Below are 15,351 nucleotides of genomic sequence, written 5' to 3'. Positions count from 1 at the left end.
TGTAAAGTAAACATCACTCTCAGGGGCACTGGTTCACATTGCGAACCTGGCCCATTGACTTTGGGCACCCTGGGGATTTTCAGTACAAAGCTGCATGAGAAGCAGCAAGGTTCGAGGAGAGAGTACACTGGCACCATATAACTGCACTGGCACAAGGCCAGCCTTCTCAGATCAGACCCATCGTTTTCAAACAAAAATCCTTTCATGCCTCAAAGCCACATGCTTAAACAACTGAATCCAGTCTGTACCACATCTGTGGGTAAAGAGGTAGTGATGGTAAATTTCCACTGGTTCATTTTATTTTCACACTGATTTTACTTTTTGATCCTCATCATCGCTGTGCTGCAGTGTGTAGGCATCTAATGAAGATTGGGTTTTCTGTAAAATTGAACAATTAAATATCATTATGAAGAGATTTCCTTGTGGGCTTCTCCAACTTATTGTATCCATGCAGTGTTCTCCACCAACCTATCCACTAGAGAGAATTTCAGTGTCCTTTGGATCTCCCTAGTATATGGAACACTTTTACAAAGGTAATTGATGCCTCTGGGCACATATATTTAATACAAAATTACATTCCAGCAGGTTTTCATTAAATTAAAACTATTGTTCTGTATCTTTCTTTTTTACCTTTGACATCCTCTCCCTTCTCGATTATCCTTTACCTTGTGATAGGTTAGAAAAGTCAAGTCGATTTAATTTCTCAATTTAATTCCTCAAACCTCCTTGAATTCTCCTCCAGTGTATCTTTCTATGTCTTAAATCCTAATTGAGAAAGCTGGCAGCTAACATGCTGGCAATCAGGAATTGAAAAGTTTTATTTTTCTTCAAGGTTAACCATTCACAGGTACCCTGAGGAAATCTGATCAAATCCTACTGATTGATTGTGCTCCCTGAAGCATCTTGAGGCAGATTCCTGTGGTAAAGGTGCTTTGTAAATGCAAGTAGTTGCTGTTTTGCTCGGCTGACTACTCTTACTATTCTAGGCCATGCAGTAGGTTTACACCACCCCTCTATGCTTTCTGTTTATGCTCAGACAGTCTTCACCCAGTTCCTGGTGGATGTGGGCCCTTGAAGCAAAACTGGAAATGAATGGGAATTAGCCATAGTCCATAAAGGACCAGATTTATGTCCCTCCAGTAGAGTGACAATCAGTTCTACAGTTTGAAAGGTACAGCTCCACGTCAAGCATGGAGCAGGGTGAAGGGAAAGATTGTATGAGCCACCAGAAAACCAGACTACCACATCTCAGCATTAGAAATGCACGTAGTAGAGCCACAGAGAGGAAACAGACCCATTGGCCAAACTCACCCATGTCGACAACTAAAACCATTTGCCTACATTTGGCCCATATCCCTCTAAACCCTTCCTATTCATTTTCTGGTCCAAATGTCTTTTAAACGTTGTAACAGTGCCTGCATCCACCACTTCCTTTCAATGGTCAACCAGAACAGCTCCAGCCTTGACAGAAAGAAGGTGATGCTCATTAGACTTTGTACAGGAGGTCCAGGTTCAAGTCCCTACTTGGTCCAGGGGTGCGTAACAACATCTCTGAACTGGTTGATCAGAAAAATACGTTAAATGAAAAAAAAACTTATGAGGTGGTTCCTTCTGGAAAAAAAGAGGGAGCTGGGTCCTAGTTTCTATTGCCCATAATGGGCTTTGCATGTACATTTCTAATTGTCTACATGGATGATTAATAGTTAAAATGTTTTAAAAAGCCAGTGATTTGTGGGAAATTGTTTGGTTGTGTGTGATAACATTTCCAGATTAAAAGAAACAGTTGGGTGACTGGTTAGCTCACATGGTTAGAATAATAACACCATCGTGATTGTTTAAATTGCCATAGAGGCCAAAGTTGCAGATTTAGTCCCCACACTCCCAGACTTTAACTGGGGAGGTGGTGGCATAGCGGTTATTAGAAGTCCGGGAACCCCAGGCCTGCCTGGGTGGATATGGGTTTGAAACCCACCACGATAGATGGTGAAATTTGAATTCAGCAAAAATAAAGAAGTTTCACCACGGGAGATTTGGTGATGGCAAAAAGAAAACATTCAGTTGTGTGGAAGTGCCCTCATGGATATTAAAAAGAAGCACTGGTTCCCTTTTTTCCTCTTATAGCTCTATTTTAATTTAATCCCCTCCCTCTCTCCTGTCTCTACCCTATTGCTGGACTGCCTCTGGTGGGCAGTGTTTGTCACCTGGCCCTTAAATTAGTGGCTGGTTAATTGTTGGAGGTTTATTTATATAAAAAAAAGCTGGGTCCCTTCAAGTCCTATCCACTGCAGATATAGTAACATCTCTGATAAGAAAAGGCAAGGCTGGGTTCCCAACTCTCTACTGCACCTACACCTGCGCCTGGGTGTTCTTGGAGATACAGCAAACAATGTCCACCACAGCCCTAAAGCTTTTAGAGAGAGGAGGGCACTGCTGCAGGGCCGGTGTGCATTATCCCACCATCCCTCCCATGCCCACCACCAACTTCAATTGGATTGAACAAAAACAAAGTTGCTGCAAAAGCTCAGCAAGTCTGGCAGCATCTGTGGAGGAGAAAACAGAGTTAACGTTTTGGGTCTGGTGACACTTCCTCAGATTGGACCGGACCCGAAACATTAACTCTGTGTTCTCTTCCACAGATGCTGCTAGACCTGCTGAGCTTTTCCAGCAACTTTGTTTTTGTTCCTGATTTACAGCATCCACAGTTCTTTTGGTTTTCAGTTGGATTAAATCCCTCTCTTGCTGATGTTGATTTCTTTATTGTTACACAGAGGATTTTGGTTTGGGTAATTGGCTAAGTTGCTGATGGTTTATCAAGATAAAAACAAATTAGCTGAATTCTTCACCTCTGGTTAGCAGGGTTTATAACTTCCATAGAATCCCTACAATGTGAAAACAGGCCCTTTGGCCCAACAAATCCACACTGAACCTCAGAGCATCGCACCCAGACCTATAATCCACCTAACTTACACATCGTTGAACACTATGGGCCATTTAGCATGGCCAATCCACCTAGCCTGCACATCTTTGGACTGTGGGAGGAAACCAGAGCCCCCAGAGGAAACCCATGCAGACACAGGGAGAATGTGCAACTCTACACAGACAGTTGCCCAAGGGTGGAATCGAACTTAGGTCCTTGGCGCTGAGAGGCAGCAGTGCTAACCACTGAGCCACCATGCCACCCCTTGTTAACTTGTTTATTCAGTATTTTGATATTTTGGTGGTGGGTCTATTGAACAAAAATAGCCGGTTCTTAATTTGTTATTTGTAAATTTGACAATTTTTTTTCTATACACACAAAGATAGATTCTGAATTTGTTACTTGCAAATTTGGCAATGGGCTTATTTTATTTCTAAAAAGAGAGAAGCTCTTCCCAATGGTAAGTTGTCTTCTGGATACAGCAAGTGTCCAGAAGGGAAAGGAGGAAGCTAGTGATTGTGCTAAACTATAGATTTACAATGCCCACCAGAGGCAGTCCAGCAATAGGGTAGAGTCAGGAGAGAGGGAGAGGATTAAGTTAAATTATTTCCAGATTTGTAAATCTCTGAAAAGCTGTTGCTGCCTAATTCAACATATGGATATCAGTCTGTTAACTACTGTAGTCAGGAACTTGATCAATTGGAACACTGTTAACCAGCAGCTTTGATAAACAATTACATTACAAGGTTAGACATCCCTCCCATTGTAATTGCAGCTTCTGATCCAAATCATAGGTAAGAACTGCTAATGGCTTGGAAATCTCAAGCTAAATGCATTGGGAAATCCAAAACTTGCATATTTCCATTTCCTGCAAAGAATACTTGTCAACAAGTTGTAGATTCACAGGTTACCCAGAGATGAATATGTGTGAACACAGCATGTTGTGTATACTGGCAAAGCCTTTAACTTGTGCCGTCACTTGTGCCAGCAGTAACAGTAAAGGTGTAATGTAAATGCAAGTTGTTGATGTTGGCATGATAATATTGCGCAATGTGTGTTCCAAACTCTGGAATCTGTAACTCAAATAGTCATAGCTTCACCGAAAATCATTAAACCACAGTTTACACACAGAAAAAAAATATTTGACCTTGTTGTCTCTTGGTGTAGCTCTTTTCTAGATTGAAATAAAGTTAATCTCACAACCAGATAATTGTTGCTGAGCAATAGGAGGCCATTTGGCCCATCATGCCTGCACCAATTCTACTCCCTCATACCAAGACAAATAGTCCTAACGTTTTCAGAGAAGGCGGACAATCTGACGGCCAGGTTTGTCCCGTAGTCCTGTAGCAGCCTCAGCTTCAAATATTTATTCAATTTTACCACAGGAAATGTAATAGTCTCCATCTCAACTACTCCCTGTAACAAATCATTCCAACTCCAATCAAGAAATTTCTCCTACGCCGTCCCACCTCACTCTTTCGATGTCAATTTAAAATTGTAGTTTCTTCCACTTTCAAATTGAAATAAACTTCCGTTAAGTTTCTATTTGATCTTCTCTATTCCAATGCAGATAGTCCTAATCTCCAATCCCTCTTCAAAATCCTATTTTCTCTTTCCTAAACCATCTTGGAGCATTTATGTGATCAAGTATTAATCCAGATGCTGACATAGTGTTCTGGGTACCTAGGCTTGAATTCCACCATGGCATTAGGTAGAATTTGAATTCAGTAAGAATCTGGAAATAAAAGTTCAATGATGACCATGAAATCAAGGTCAAATGTTGGAAAAACCCATCTGGTTCACAATATCCTTTAGGGAAGGAAATCTGCCATCCTTATCTGGTCTGGCCTACATGTGATTCCAGACCCGTGGCAACGTGGTTAACTCTTAAATGCCCTCTGGGCAATTAGGGATGAGCAATAAATGCTGGCCCAGCTACTGAAACCCACATCCCATGATGACTTAAGAAAAAAACATGCCGCAGTGCAACTTATTATCAGCGTAAAACTACATACAGCACTGCTATAGGCATGTACTGACACTGGCTTGCGGTTAATCTCCTGCAACAGAATTATTAAGATCATTAAAAAAAAAGATGAATTTTCAGAAACATGACTGGAAGAAGGCACTGAGACAGGTTTGATAGTACTTCCCAAGAACAGGGAGACAGGCAATGGGCCAGATTCCCTCATGTGATAGTAGGAACTGCAGATGCTGGGGGTCTAGGCCCGAAACATTAGCTTCCCGCTCCTCTGACGCTGCCAGGCCTGCTGTGTACATCCATCTCTACACCTTGTTCTCTCATGTGAGATTTTTTTTTGTGCGGTTTTAGAATGCAATATTAAAACAAGGGTGTGGGAGGTTTTATAAAGTAAACAAGTCATTAACATGTATAAAGGGAATAATTCTGAAGGAATAATATTCATAATACATTGGTCATCCATTCTACTGATATCACACAGAATTTGTGGGGTGGAAGCCAGAGTTATGGACCACACCAAACCCCTCAGAGCATATCAAGGAGATAGGCAAGACACTAACTTTTATTTTATTTAGAAGCAAGTGCAAAGGTGCTGCATTCCAGATGTGGTTCAGTTGGTCAAACTACAAGGCTTTAAATAAACACGCTTTATCCTTACACCACAGTTAAAATGTAAAGACAAAATCTTTAACTCTATTGAAATATTTAACAAAATAATATTATTTAATTACTTCTTTTCAACTGTTCCAATATTGCAGCATTCCATAAACATAACCTTGGTAAAGACAAATTCAGCGAAATAGATATCCCTCATTTTCTACCTCCTCTAGGCCAGGAGAAGGAACACTGACAGAATGAATCTAGCAGCAGAGAGAGAACTCAAGTTTTTTCAGCAACATGAAGGCAGGTGTATCTAGCAGCGTCAACTCCAACAACAACTAGAAGCAAAAACAAAACACCCTGGGTCTGTGTGAGCTTGACTTCACCCACTCATGCTTCTTTTGCCTCATTTTGTTTAAACACCCAAAGCAGCTACTCTGCTTTCCATGGAGAAGACACATCACCACTAAGTTTACAACATCCCTCTTCAAGAGAACCAGGACAGAACGAATTTCATCACACCAGGAGCCCTACTCTAATGTTCAGAGGGAATAGATAGATCTGTACCACCTCCTGATGGTCACGGTAAAAGCACATCATCAAATGTAGTTTAATATATTTCTATCATACAACAAACACTCTTATAATCTAAGAACAGTGTCTCCTCTATAGATATTGTACCTGGAGTATCCTCCATTACTAATAACTAGGTAGACCTAAGATAAAGGAAGATTGGTGGCAATGAACTACCTGAAACCTTACACAGCACCACTCACTGGTAGAGGTGGCAATCACCATAAGGTACCATATGGGGTCACCTAGGAAAGTGCTACAATTAATACCAATCAGTTGGTATATATTTTAACAAAGGTCCCATTGAGTGGGGGAATTAATTATCTATCGTCTCAACAACATAAAATACAAAGCAAAGAGACTGTTTGGCCTATCATTTGTACACCAGCTCTTCAAAACATCAAGTTTTTAATCGTTCATGCGGGCTAACGACTAAGCTGTGCACCCAGTGGGTGCATCCATGCATGAGAATCAGCACACCAACACTTTGGCTTCTACTTCTAGAAGTTACTGTCATGCTCAGATCTAGGAGGACCATGATGCAGAATATTTATTACCCATCCTTAATTGTCATCGAGAAGGCAGTGATGAAATGCCTTCTTGAACCTTTGAAGTCCATGTGGTATAGGGCAACCACAGTGCTTTTTAGTGGGGAGAGGGTGCACTTCATGCTTTCAACCAAATGACACTGAAAGAACAGTCATATATTTGATTTATTATTGTCACACGTACCCAGGTACAGTGAAAGGCTTTGTTTTGTGAGGAGTACAGGCAGATCATAGCGAAGAGGGACATACAGATCATAGGGTGTTTAAACAGAGCGAGGCATACAAGATTATAGCTGCATAGGAGTCATTATAATAAGTAGTTTGGGAGGAAACTTGTAGATGATGACAATCCCTTGTGTCTGCTGCCCTTGCCCTTCCAGTCGTAGAGGTTGTAGGTTTTGAAAGTGCTGTACAAGGAATTTACCTAGTGCCAACTTCCCCATTTAATCCTCTGCATTCTTCCTTTTAAGACAATCATCTAATTCCCTTTTAGCTGCCCTAAGCACTACTACTGTGTCATCTTTTCTATAGCATTCACTATTAAATTAAAGTTATTTGAATTAGCTCCAACAATCCTCTGGATAGAGAATGCCTTGTAAAGTTTAGGGTTTCAAGTCTGCTACCTGTGGCAAACTAGAATTACTGAACATGCAACATAGAACATAAAACAGTACAGCACAGTACAGGCCCTTCAGCCCACAATGTTGTGCCAACCTATTATCCTACTAAGATCAATCTACCCTGCATACTCTACATTTTACTGTCCTCCATGTGCCTGCCCAAGAGTCGCTTAAAACTCTGTAAAGTCTCTACTGAGCTTTTGGTATTTTTATTACTCATTCATGGGAATTGGAAATGCTGTGTAGACCAACATATTTTGCCTGTCCCTCGTTGTCCTTGAAAAGGTGGTGGTGAGCTGCCCTCTTCAACTGCTGTAGTCCATGTGCGGCAGGTAGCCCCACAATGCCTATAGAGAAAGAGTTTAGGATTTTGATCCCCCCACAGACAAGGAACAGTGATATATCTCCAAGTCAGGGCAGTGAGTGGCTTGGAGGGGAACTTGCAGATGTTGATGTTCTCAAGTACCTGCTTGTCTTTTCACATGGGTTTGGAAGGTGTTGTCTAATGAGCCTTGGTGAATTTCTGCAGTGCATTTTGTAGATAGTACACATTGCTGCTACTGAGCATCAGTGCCACAGGGAGTGGATGTTTGTGAATGTGGTGTCAATCAGTTGGGCTGCTTTGTCCTTGGTGGTGTCAAGCTAAGTGCTATTGGGCTGCAGTGGGGAGTATTCCATCACGCTCCTGATGAGTGCCTTGTAGGTGGTGGACAGGTTTTGGGGAGTCAGGAGTCAGGAGGTGAGTTGCTAGCTGAAGCATTCTAAGCCTCTGACCTGTCACCGTATTGATATGGCGCATCCAGTTCAGATTCTGTTCAATGGAAATCCCCACAATGGTGATACTGGGAGCATTTGGTCATGGTGATATCCTTTGGTGTGATGGAGGTTACGTTTGCTTGATGCTAAGTACTGGAGACTTGTCTAGTGCTCCATCCCACATGGCTGAAGCAGCATTCCATAGCAAGTCAGGGATTTGTGAGGTGATTCCAACCCAGAGCAGCAGTTTCTGCCAATTTGCCAGAACGGCAAAGATAAGCAAGATAACAATTGTCTAAGAGTCTCACAAAAGGTTGCTTCACACCCAGAGGTATAACTATGTCAAAACATCTCAAAACTTGACTCAGGAAACCATAGAACCATTACAGAGTTGCAGGCATCTTGACCCAGACTCTCTTTGGGGTCATAACATCCTATATAGATTGACCGTTCTTCCCACTTCAAAGTCAGCGATTTAATCAGCAGGAATTTACTATGAAGGCAAATGAGTCAACAATGAGTAGAAAGTTCATTTCAATGCGTTCCTCTATTGTTCACTGTGTATTTTACCTATTGAGCCCCACAGATCAAGTGGAAATCACTACTTCACATTAACCTAAATAATTCAGAGTATCAGCAAAATTTATCTGAATGAAAAGAAAGGAAAGGGAACAGAAAGGTCTACCAGGGTCTTTGGTTATCACTACTGTTGGAAAATTCCTAAAGGTACACATGCATAATTTTTAAATGTGCTTCCTATCACATAAAATTGTCACAAAAATGATAGGAAAGGATAAGTCGGATGTTGGTACAATAAAATAGAATTGCTGTTCCAAAAAACCAGCACAGACTCAACAGTTCAAATGGCCTCATTTTGTACTTTATGATTCTATGAGTCTATGATTTCAACATTGTGTTGATTTGTGTTTAGAGGCACCCAGACACAATTTAGTGCAGAGATATCAAACTTACTGGAGCTGTTTTAATGTTGTGAGAAATCAGACATTTCATACCCACAACGTCCTGACATTAAAATCACAGTGGTCATAGGTAGAGGGGTTTTGAGTAACTGCACAATTCATTTGCTGGTGAGCAGAGTTTGAAGTAACAGCCTCCCACTGTATGATCTATCCAGGCTCAGGCCAACAGTGCATTTGGCCACAGCTCACATTGGGAAATATGAGAGGTGCCTTCTGATTCTGAGGGCTACAGAACGTACCATGAAAAGAAAATTGCCTACATGCAAAACACACAACTCTAGCATGAACCATGCCCCTAACATTTGCTTTAATTAGTTGACACTTTGTGTTGCAAGTCTTCAAGGCATATGTATCGTCTGCCTAGGACAATAATACAGAGAGGCATAATTTAGAAATGTATGCCCAGAGGCAGTTTTTTATTACAGCTCTTAGCCATATGCTAGAATGTAAGTGATATCCCTGATGGAAGTAAAATATTATGAAGTAATTAAAATATAGGATGTCAAACTCAACAAAGGGTTCACATTTCAGACACTCTCCGTAGAATGTTTTCTATCAATTTTTTTTCTGGTTTCAAATAAACACTGCCATCTTTTTTCTCCTAAAATACACTTACTTAATACCACAACTTCCAAAAGGCAACTATATAGTAGCATCATGACTGGTGTATATCTCAGTGTCAACCTTCAGTTTGTGAAAACTGACTAAATGCATCGATTCTTCTTAGCCACATAAGTGAAATTGTCAATGAGTAAAGCCCTTTGAAAAGGCCAAAGATACAATGTGCTTTTCTCAATCTTTCTGGAGTCTGATTGCACAATTATTCTGCAGGAACTGTCCAACTAGAAGTATGTGGCAAGAAGTGGAAGGAGTTGTTCCAAATTGCAAAAGTGATGAACAAGGCCATCAGGAAGGCAAGCAAAGCATTGAGAATCCATCTCAAAAGGGGTAGAAAAGCAGTGGAGTTGTGTTAGACATATAGAGGACATTGGTCGGAAAAATTTCGGGCCAGGGCTTTGCAAAGGAGACAGGTTTCAGGGGTCTGGGGTGTTCCTTCCTGCTAAGGAAGTCCCAATTCATTATATTTTCATCCTGGTGTAGGGTGGAGTCAGGTCTTAGGGGCAAGCCTGCACCTCAACGAAAAGATGGCCAACCTGACAAGTTAAAGCATGCACCTGGGGCACTGACCCAGTTATAATAACGTCAGGTAGTCAAACGCTTACCATACTGCCTCTCCCCTCTCCCATCTAATACCCTACATGGACCACTCAGTGAATTGGGTTAGATTTTGAAGAGATATATCAACTCAAACCTGGCCTTCATGTGTTGTGGGCCATTAGTAGCAGCAGAATTGTATTCAGCCATAATCTGTAAACTCATAGCCAAACATGACCACCAGTCTACCATTACTAGCAAGCTGAGAGAATTAATGTTTGCTCTGTGAAGACTGCAGGAGGACATGCTACAAGTAGCACCAAGTATACTTAACAATGAGGGGTCAACCTGGTGATGCTATAACACAGAACTGTTTGCCAGCCCAACTGTAGAAGCAGCTTGGAATAAATAGGGCTAAGTTATTCTGCAACCAATGGATCAGATCTGAGCCATCTTGTGTATAATCACACAAGCAGCGCAAACAAATCCTTCAAAATGAAGCAGTGGGTTCTTACACATTATTAGAAGTGTCAATCCAACAAAGCTTTCTGCAGGTCTACAGATATTGCTCATTGAGATTGGATTGATTTACCCTTTCTTAGAGCTTGGCCAAGCAGTCAGAGTGAGGCAACCTGGCATCTGTATGAACAAAATTAGGATAAGCAGCTGGTTTCATTATGAATGCATTGCCTGGAGTGAACAATAGTGCTGCATGTTAGCTTACAACCTTAGCCCTCACTGGTGAAAAATTCTGCAAGGTGCAATAGGATCTTAGGGTTTGGGCACCACCCTTAAATTACAAATGCCAAGTCAGTCCACACAGTGAAAATCACTGCCTTGGAGAAATGTGTACAATTCTGCTCTCCATATTATAAAAAATGATTTTGTCCTGTAGAAGAGATAAGAAAGTGATTTCTAAATTAGAAGCAGACCTGAGAAGGTATACTTACCAGGGACAATTAAATAGACTGGGCTCGCTTTTTAAATAAAATGGAAAATGGAAAGATGATAGAGATATTTGCAAGGGCACCAGGGCTACGTGACGCTGTGGCTAGATTAAATCTTCAGTCACTGCTATCTAGCTGGACTCCAGCTTGGGAAAAGAGAGATTTACTGCCACCATCCTTCTATTAGGTTTGGAACTGCGGGGCTTACTTTGCCTAACCAGACTAGAAAACTACTTGTAGTCTAATGAGAAAGGCTCTTGTCTTACACAAGATGCAGTTTATTAAATGATAACAATCTGCTACAAGTTACGCTGGTATTATGAACATAATCTTTATAACAATGAGGCAGCTTAGACAGTCAGTCAGTCTCCTTCAAGCTCCAGAGCAGTTTTCTGGTTTTTTCCCCAACCAAAGCCTTATCATCAGTTTGGCTACAGCTTAAATTGGGCTTCAGCATTAACCCTTTCAGAACAATTACCTTACACAACTTTAGGGACCACGAATTCAAGTTGATCATTTATGATTCCATGGGGAATTCAGGAGAAACCTATTCATCCACGGAGTGGTTAAGACCATAAGACATAGGAGTGGAAGTAAGGCCATTCGGCCCATCAAGTCCACTCTGCCATTTAATCATGGCTGATTGTCATTTCAACTACACTTCCCTACACTCTCCCCGTAGCCCATAATTCCTTGCGAGATCAAGAATTTATCAATCTCTGCCTTGAAGACGTTTAAAGTCCCAGCCTCCACTGTGCTCCATGGCAATGAATTCCACCGGCCCACCACTCTCTGGCTGAAGAAATGTCTCCTCATTTCCGTTTTAAATTTACCGCCTCTAATTCTAAGGCTGTGCCCACGGGTCCTAGTCTCCCTGCCCAATGGAAACAACTTCCCAGCATCCACCCTTTCTAAGCCATACATTATCTTGTAAGTTTCTATTAGATCTCCCCTCAACCTTCTAAACTCTAATGAATACAATCCCAGGATCCTCAGCCGTTCATCGTACATTAAACCTCAGATTCCTGGGATCATCTGTGTAAATCTCCGCTGGACATGCTCCAGCACCAGTATGTCCTTACTGAGGTGTGGGGCCCAAAATTGGACACAGTGAGAACTTGAAATGTATTACACACATTACATAGCTACATTTATGGGGAATCTGGATGTTTACATGAGAAAGAAAAGGATATATTGAAGGGGCTAAACGAAATATGTGGGAAGAGATGTATTTGGAGAATAAACACCGGCATGTAACAGATGGACCAAATGGCCTGTTTCCATACTATAAATTCTGTGTAACAATGTAAGTAATGTTAAAATTTCTCAGTAATTTATCCTATTTTTATGCTAATCTTTTCAATCCTTCTGATAATTAGTTGAATTTTATTCTGCCTTAGGTCTAAAAATCATTTCTCTGAGCAGGCGTCCATCTCATGAGACAATCAGCTTGGGTCATATTGATCAACTCTTTGTAAGATAGAGATAATGGGAACTGCAGATGCTGGAGAATCCGAGATAACAAAGCGTGGGGTCTAGGCCCGAAACATCAGCTTTTGTGCTCCCAAGGTGCTGCTTGGCCTGCTGTGTTCAACCAGCTCCACACTTTGTTATCTCTGTGAGACAGACGGGATTAGAAAACAAGTTCTAAAATGTTGCCAAATACTTTGTTAATTTTCAAGTAAAAACCGATTCGTCTCCCTTCTCTTTGATGTTATCATTCATAAATTCTATTTCTTCTCAGGGGTCAGCTCCCAACAATGACGACAGAGAGACAACCGGCCAATAGTCACGAATTGAAAGAATTTGACAATGTGAAGGAATCAATCACTGACATCATTAACCAGCTCCAAGACATTGATCCGAGTCGCCTCTCCTTCTCTCCATTTTTGGACCTGGACACCCAGATTACCCTAGCACCTATCTCAGATAGCCCTGAATCATCTGTGGAAGAACTTCACTCGCTGTCTGATGAAAATATTGGGCACTTGACTGAACCTCTTACAAAAACGAAAAGGCTGCAGTACGGTGAGGTCCAACAGAAGGTGACGAACCATCAAACCATCATGCAGAATGACGGGGGTTTGAACAGGATTAACGTAGAGCTGCTCAAAAATCACACCCTTCCATGCACAGAAATCAGGAACAAGGAAGCAGACAACGTGTCTCTTGTCATCACCAGGGAAATCCCTTTTCTAACCGATGAGAAAGTATCTTTCTCGGAGCCGTCGTCGCCCAGCGAAGCGAGAACCTTCCCCCCGCAGAATTTCATTGCCAAGGTGGCAGAAGAGAATTTGGAGAAGGCACACAAGTTCACCAACCAGGCTTCAGAGGTCCAGCCGTTGCTGGGCCCATCACCTGACACCGAGACCATTGACCTGATTTCAAGTGACTCTGAGCGCAACCCGTCAACTGAGTCCTCACGCAAGGAGGTGGCTGCAGGGGCCAAAGGCAACGAGAAATGCTGCCCGTGCTGTCAGTACTGTTCCACTTCTCACCTTAAAGCAATCTCATCCGTCTTTGTTGCTCTGATTTTTATACCTTGGATCCTCTACGGCCTTTACTTGTTCGTGCCTTTCGACCCACCGCCCTGTCCAGATCTAACGAGTCGAATGACATTTACACTGCGTTGCAATGTCATCGCCATCGCACCAGTTTTATTTGGTAAGGAAACTTTCTTTTTGTTATCCCTCATGCAGCGTTCGGTTTTTCTCCACAGTTCTCCCATTCTTAACGATCGTATTCTGAACCCACACTTTCCGGGGTTCTGGCGTCTCAGCCCTGACCACTTCTTGTTCATGTGCCCTGCACTGAATGAGGCCAGTTTTTACAGGGAGGGTGCCCAGGAACCCAGTCGGGTCAGAATTACAGATGTCCTCTCAATCTTAAAGGCAGAGCATCCCTGAAGCGTTTTATCGATTCGACTCCCCCTGGCAATTGATAGGGCCAAGAACAGGAGACTGTATTCAGGAGGGTCATGGGGCTGGAAGTCTGTGATTGAGGTGACTGTGTGTGTGGGGGATGAGAGCTGAACATGAGTGCTCAGGAAAGTTGAATGTCCCCTTCAGTGGAAGAAACTGCAACTCATCCAGTTCCAAAATGAGTTCCAGGAATGTCTTTGCAACTTGGAGAGCTGATACCACTTACTTCCATTTCCCTGCTATGTTTCCTTCCTCCTATCAGAAACCTGGATAGCACCAAGTAATTTCTGATTGTATTCAAAGGAGCCCAATATAAATATGTTAAAGAGCATTCTGCCACTCCAGCCCACTCCATTATTGTAAAATGATGGCAGAGTTGTGCACTCTACGCTCCAATCCATTTATACAGATTTGACATTTTAATTTTCATTCACACCAACCATTCACTATCCTAGCTTGGACAGCGTGAGGGTTGGTGGGATTCGTATTGATGTGATGCCTGAGCATTTACAGGTTTATCATCCATCGGCATAGCCTGTTAGCTGAGACTGCACTGAAACCGAAGAGGCGGCAGTTAAGTAACATGGACTGGACACAACATATTGTACTATAGTACCCAACACAGCGACCATTAAGGTGTTTCTCCACAGTATTTTGCTTTTATTAAGGTGCTTTTCAGTCAGGCTCAGCAATTTCTTTCATATTTATAACCCCACACTAAGGAGGACAGGTTGAAGTCTATCTATTACCTGGTCAGCACAAGTTGCATGCATTAGGACATTCTAAAAAGTGTTATTAAAAGATGCCTTTTGGTGGCAAGTGCTGCTTTGGGTACAGGCAACTGTTGAAGAATCCTGAACAAACTAAGCCCATAGTTTAGAGATAATGGGAACTGCAGATGCTGGAGATTCCAAGATAATAAAATGTGAGGCTGGATGAACACAGCAGGCCAAGCAGCATCTCAGGAGCACAAAAGCTGACGTTTCGGGCCTAGACCCTTCATCAGAGATGATCAGAGTCTAGGCCCGAAACGTCAGCTTTTGTGCTCCTGAGATGCTGCTTGGCCTGCTGTGTTCATCCAGCCTCACATTTTATTAAGCCCATAGTTTACCCTTTTTCTGAAGCTCCATAATTTGATGCAGGGTTACTCCTTTGTAAATGCAATGCATCCATCGCCAGTTTCAGGTGGTAAAGCAGGTACTTATGGCAAAATGGAGCTGGAGGTATCCCTGGTGCTGATTAGGAATGGGACATTCATCTCTTAAATGTGGCCATGTTTCACCCATTTTGCAGCCAATAAAACAAAATCTAATTTCAACTCTGAGTTTCTACCACCTGTACAGTGAATAATGA

The 15,351-nt window shown here is 42.0% G+C and overlaps 1 protein-coding gene across 9 annotated transcripts in view; it reads left to right on the top strand.

The window, feature by feature from the left end:
- Positions 1-15,351, top strand: part of LOC125465937 (uncharacterized) — a 152,401-nt gene that overhangs the window by 103,625 nt on the left and 33,425 nt on the right. For all 9 annotated transcript variants that reach the window (XM_048559964.2, XM_059638525.1, XM_059638524.1 and 6 more), the window contains one exon: positions 12,822-13,741. In XM_048559964.2, the coding sequence (XP_048415921.1) occupies positions 12,838-13,741 (904 nt within the window). In that variant the 5' untranslated portion in view covers positions 12,822-12,837. The remainder of the gene's footprint in view (positions 1-12,821; positions 13,742-15,351) is intronic.

This window comes from Stegostoma tigrinum, chromosome 30 (genome assembly GCF_030684315.1).
Source record: "Stegostoma tigrinum isolate sSteTig4 chromosome 30, sSteTig4.hap1, whole genome shotgun sequence".
NCBI lineage: Eukaryota > Metazoa > Chordata > Chondrichthyes > Orectolobiformes > Stegostomatidae > Stegostoma > Stegostoma tigrinum.
The sequence above is the reverse complement of the archived record's forward strand: the minus strand, read 5'-3'. Positions and strand labels throughout refer to the sequence as shown.